This window comes from Bidens hawaiensis, unplaced genomic scaffold (genome assembly GCF_021521415.1).
Source record: "Bidens hawaiensis isolate Kalapana, Puna unplaced genomic scaffold, B.hawaiensis_p1.1 tig00001440_1, whole genome shotgun sequence".
Classification (NCBI taxonomy): Eukaryota; Viridiplantae; Streptophyta; class Magnoliopsida; order Asterales; family Asteraceae; genus Bidens; species Bidens hawaiensis.
In genome coordinates this window covers 2,287,718-2,292,798 of record NW_027491081.1, presented here as the reverse complement: position 1 = coordinate 2,292,798, position 5,081 = coordinate 2,287,718, and the positions used below count along the sequence as shown (strand labels likewise).

The 5,081-nt window shown below is 28.7% G+C and overlaps 1 protein-coding gene across 1 annotated transcript; it reads right to left on the bottom strand.

Annotated features, from left to right (window-relative positions):
- Positions 1-269: 269 nt before the first annotated feature.
- On the bottom strand, positions 270-4,596 carry LOC143576239 (GDSL esterase/lipase At5g33370-like). Its single transcript, XM_077060379.1, has 4 exons — positions 4,386-4,596; positions 4,131-4,258; positions 3,283-3,579; positions 270-743 (listed from the first exon to the last, which is right to left on the bottom strand). Exons 1-4 carry the CDS (start codon positions 4,594-4,596, stop codon positions 453-455), a joined length of 927 nt encoding a protein of 308 aa, XP_076916494.1. The 3' UTR covers positions 270-452.
- Between the last annotated feature and the right edge of the window lie 485 nt (positions 4,597-5,081).

Here is a 5,081-nt window from a genome sequence, read left to right as displayed (position 1 = left end):
CTTCAAGGAACATGGTAAACTTACCTTGATTTATTTTCGCTATCCTTAGCCTTAAACAATAATTCAAGCAAGTTTAAACATCGAATACACATGCCACTTGCTCCAAACATAATATTAATAAATAAAATACAACCTAGAAATGACCATCATTAAGCAAAGCTAAATACCAGGGATCAATACTTGGAATCTATGGCCAAGATGGTGCTGAGGTTCATTGGACTCATGTAGTTTTGAGTGCCACCGATTATTTGTTGCACAATGATTCTCTGTTTGGACACAAATTTGATATTGGGGTGCATAATCCTAGTCCATTGTATGGACCTTGGCCACAACATGCTACTTTGGAAGTTATAAATCCTGCAAAATTGATAAAGGAATTTTCATAATTATTGTCCCAAAATTTATTAACCGTTATTTGCTATCGTGTCAATAATTTATTATATTTATGTACGTTAATGTAAATTTTTAAACAAGGAGGAATATTTTGTACCGTAAGCTTCAGGATTAGATATATAATCCATGTGCATTCTCATTGTATTAGCGGCCACGAAAACTTGATCTCCCTTTTCATTATTGAGGCTCTTCAACATATCGTTAAGCTGCGGATTAAACAAGTCGGATGCTCGTTGCAATTCTACCGAGCATTCCCCGGCTCTACTATGTTGTGCCAATTCCGCCGGCACGCACCCCATCGGCCCAGTCCCCATTACCAATACCCTCCTAGCTCCGACATCATACATTTTCTACATTATTGATCAAATAGTATATATAAATCAAGTTCATATATATATATATATATATATATGTGTGTGAGATTGAGATCATGTGAGAACCACTTTGATATTAAGAACCATTTTTTACCAAAAAAATTTTTTAAGAAAAATTTAAAAAAATTATAATACAAAAAAAAACACGAATATAAATAAAGTAAAGATATAAAAAGTATTATGTTTCATCCCGGTTTTATAAAAATGTAAAAAATATCGGCTTAGCAAAATTATACATATATGTATAATACTTATTTTTTAAAAAAAAACTTTATACATGTTATTCTTTATACACATATGTATAATTAAGATAAATAATAAATGTACATATGTGTATTTTTTGTAAATGAAGATTGAATAAAAATATACATACGTTATAGTTAGGTGTTTTTTTAATGAAACCGAGATAAAAAAATAAAAAAAATCGGTTTTTTTTTACTTTTAAAATTTATTTGTTTTTTTGTTTCATTTTTTTAATATTTTAAATGATTTTTTGTGATTCAAAATAGTTCTTAAAGTTCTTTATTTCAAAAAATTCTCTTACGATCCCTTCCATGTATATATATATAGAGAGAGAGAGAGAAAAGAGTTCAAATAAGAATAAGGAGTGTCCTAGGAATGGTAAGAACAAATAAATTTTTGACATTTGGCATTACAAATGATGGTGAAAGAACCATTCTAGGAAACTATGTCGGTTATAATGATTAAAAATTAATTCTAGGAAACTATGTCGGTTATTGGTGATTTTAAATCTCAACCATTGATTAACATGATCCAATGGCTATGATTTATTCTTAGTCTTCTTAGGAAACAACTTATTTTTAGGATAACCCTGCCATATATATATATATATATATATATATATATATATGATCAAGTTATTTTACAAAGGAGAAGGATGAGAAGGATTTGTAAACACACAAAAAAACCCTCAGAAAAAGTATAATAATAATAATAATAATAATAATAATAATAATAATAATAATAACAAAATCATAACTTAAAATTTAATAAAAAAAGTAAAAACACAAAAATGTTTCCACCTTCTTTCTCGTTCTAAAAAAACACAATGGTGACTGAAAAAAATTATTGTGTCTTTTTGTTTATCATTGTGTTTTATGTTTATTTGCGTTATTGATTGTGTTTTTTTTTTCTTTATTTTATCATATTACTCAACATGTGCTATTTTGTTTTGCATTTTCTTATATTTTGTGATCTATTGTTTCTTTTTGTAGTTATAATTGTGTCTTTTGTTCATTTCGTCATTTTATCTTTGATTTCAGTATTGTGTCTTTTCTTCAAATTTTGTTTATTTTTTTTTTAACGGAAATGATGGCGAAAAAGAGTTTAGTTATATATATAGTCTTTTTATATTTTTTTTGTTTTCTACTTATATTTTAAGTTATTTTTTTTTAGTTTTTTTAATATACATTTAAGATATTTTTTGTGTGCTCATAAATCTTTCTCTCATTATTATTTGTGTCTACTTTTTTATTTTAACTTTACCATATATATATATATATATATATATATATATATATATATTACAATGCTCACTTTTATGAAAGTTATTTTGGAAAATAAGGATTATATTAAACATACCTATGGTTGCTTGTTAAATGTTTTTCTATTTAATGTTTATATCTCATTAAAAATATGAACTATTTCTTTGTTAAGAATGCAAATTATTAAATATGTGAATTTTTATATGATTAAACTACCTTTTTAGTTATAAACATTATTTCTATTTTAAAATATTATGTATCAAACAGTGAATATTCTATTCTCAGTTTATAAACTTTGTACCAGTTTATTACGTAAAATTATTATTTCTCTTTTTATTTATTAATAAAAAATATGAAATTTCTTAAAAAATAATACAAAAAATGCAAGTTAACTCTAAAAATTATTTAACAAAGCACTCTAGAAAAGTAAAACAATTATAGAAAAATAACACAATTTTAAATAATAAAAAATGTTTGTTTTAAAAAAGAAAAAAAAAAGTATTCAGGTAAAACTCAAGAAGATGGTATGTTCAGTAAATATAAAAAAACTGGCAAACGGGTAATGTTTAACTACACCCGAAAACAAATAATATCTAGAGTTACTATTATATTATAAATCAAACGCATTTTTAAATTAATAAATCACGCATTATATGGTCAAGCTATAAAAGGCAATGATAAATTATGTCTATACAAACGCATTAATATCCACATGAAAAAAGTATCTAATTTTAGACCAACTCACCAACCACTATATTCACTCCACTTATTTTTATTCTTTTCTTTTTCATTTTTTTTTTTGACGGAACCACTACACAGTATACTAATCATTTATTATCGAGTATTGTGGTACCCAACACAGTCAGCTAAGTCCTTTTCATTTAATAGTTATAAAATTATAATTCAAAAGATAACTCCTTCGATCATACATTATTTAAGTGGCTAGTGTATATGCATAATTTTTATAGTATGAATGTTTATAAATGTATAAAATTAAACAAAGAAATTACCGACAAAATGTTTCTATATTCAGAAACGACATAGCAAACATAATCTGGTAAAGAGTATTGTCGTGATCTAGCCGAGAAAGGAACCAAATAGTAGTTGTTAACAAAGTCGTTTCCACTCAGGGATATGAGTACCATCCCTTCATTGACTACTTGACGAGTTTGATCTGGTCCAATGATGTCTACAAGTCGAGCCTGGTATTGCTCGAGATACTCTAACTGTTTCCATATTCGTATTATATTTAACTGTGAGACATAAACATGTTTATTAGAGCTGTATTTGATGATTATGTAGTCCAGCTTTGATTACAAATATTTGCAATCATATTTACAAAATTAGTTATTCGAATTTAAATAATGGCAAATAGTGTTTTGGTGGATAACCCTAGTGTGATAGTGGTTACTCGTTTTATGATTTTAGTAATCTGTTTATGTCGACTTAGTCTAGTAACTTGATTAAGCACATGAAAAACAAAAAGACTAGGTAGTAGAATAAAATTCCTCACAGTTAACCAATAAAAATAATCAGTTTTGTCTTGTCTGTCATATCCATACTGTATAATAATCAGACCTTCTTAAAGTTGACAAGTTTAAAAGCGTCTTTGGTATAGTGGTATATAGGTATTGGACAAAATTTGTCTTTCTAAATAGTGAAGGACCAACAAAAAAATTGCCATAAAAAGAGAAAGTAAAACTAAATCGTGGTTTATTATTAAAGATAAATAAAAGTTACTATTTTATTTAGTTACACATAAATTTATGAGTAGTGATCAGGTCATAGTATTAGAAAGATAGAATATTAATTACCTTTGTTAATTAAATGAAAATTTAAAGGCTATATAGAGACATACAAATTGAACACCGGTGTCATTAAGGATTCCAACTCCAGCAGAAGCAAAGTTGGCACCATTCAGAAGCTTGTTACCTGTTAGCAACGGACTCAGGTATGGTAATGGGGATTCCATTCCCATGTGTTCACCTAATTACAAAAATAAAATAAAATTTAATGCCAAAAGTATTGACATAAACAATACTATTGTATAAATTTTGGATAATGAAAACGCAACTGATGAGATCTGGGATGTTAAGGCCATTCGAGAAACGACCTGTGGGACGATGAGTGGGATAGTCAATGCCATAGGGTGGGAAGTCGGCTCTGGCTGTGGTGACTAAGAAGTCATTGTTGCCATTGTCGACTAGCGGGTCCCCAAATACAAAGAAAGCCCGAGCCTTGGCTTCAAGTGGGATATTGACAAATGCCAGCACCACCAACAAATTCAAGATCACTAGACTACACGAAGAAAGTGAGCCTTCCATTAATCAACCAAACTATATAAGATTTTTCAAACAACTTTGATCAACAATGGTGTGGATCAACCTTAAAGGATGACATGACTTATAGAGGTTATATGTACGTAGCGCACGATGGTACAATATTAAATGGCCAATTCCTACCATCACCAGAAAAGATGCCGCATCGATACAAGTGAAATGAAATGTGGATGTGTAAAGGACGTAAGTTTGGGAATTGAAGACGTTCTTGCACCTTTTAGGCATTGTTTATTGCAATTGCAATGTTGTCCAAAAGGATGAAATGGTTAAAGTTATTATGAAGAATTGGTACAATTGCCTAGGGCAGAAATAGTCTAATTTTCTTAGCCGGTACTAAAGTGGCTATAATTTTTCGCTGTGTAGATCCAATTATTTGGCGGTATGGGCGTAGATCACGGTAGAGGATGTTGTCCTATGGCTGCTTGTGCTCGGTGTTGACAGCGTAAAAACATAAAATGTATTCCTAGATT

Excerpts from the sequence above, each read along its gene's own strand:
- LOC143576239 (XM_077060379.1), bottom strand. The coding sequence starts at position 4,596 with ATGGAAGGCTCACTTTCTTCGTGTAGTCTAGTGATCTTGAATTTGTTG. Across the intron at positions 4,259-4,385 it reads TCCCACTCATCGTCCCACAG|GTGAACACATGGGAATGGAA; the intron begins GTCGTTTCTCGA and ends TTTTGTAATTAG. Across the intron at positions 3,580-4,130 it reads ATGACACCGGTGTTCAATTT|CTGGACTACATAATCATCAA; the intron begins GTATGTCTCTAT and ends TTGTAATCAAAG.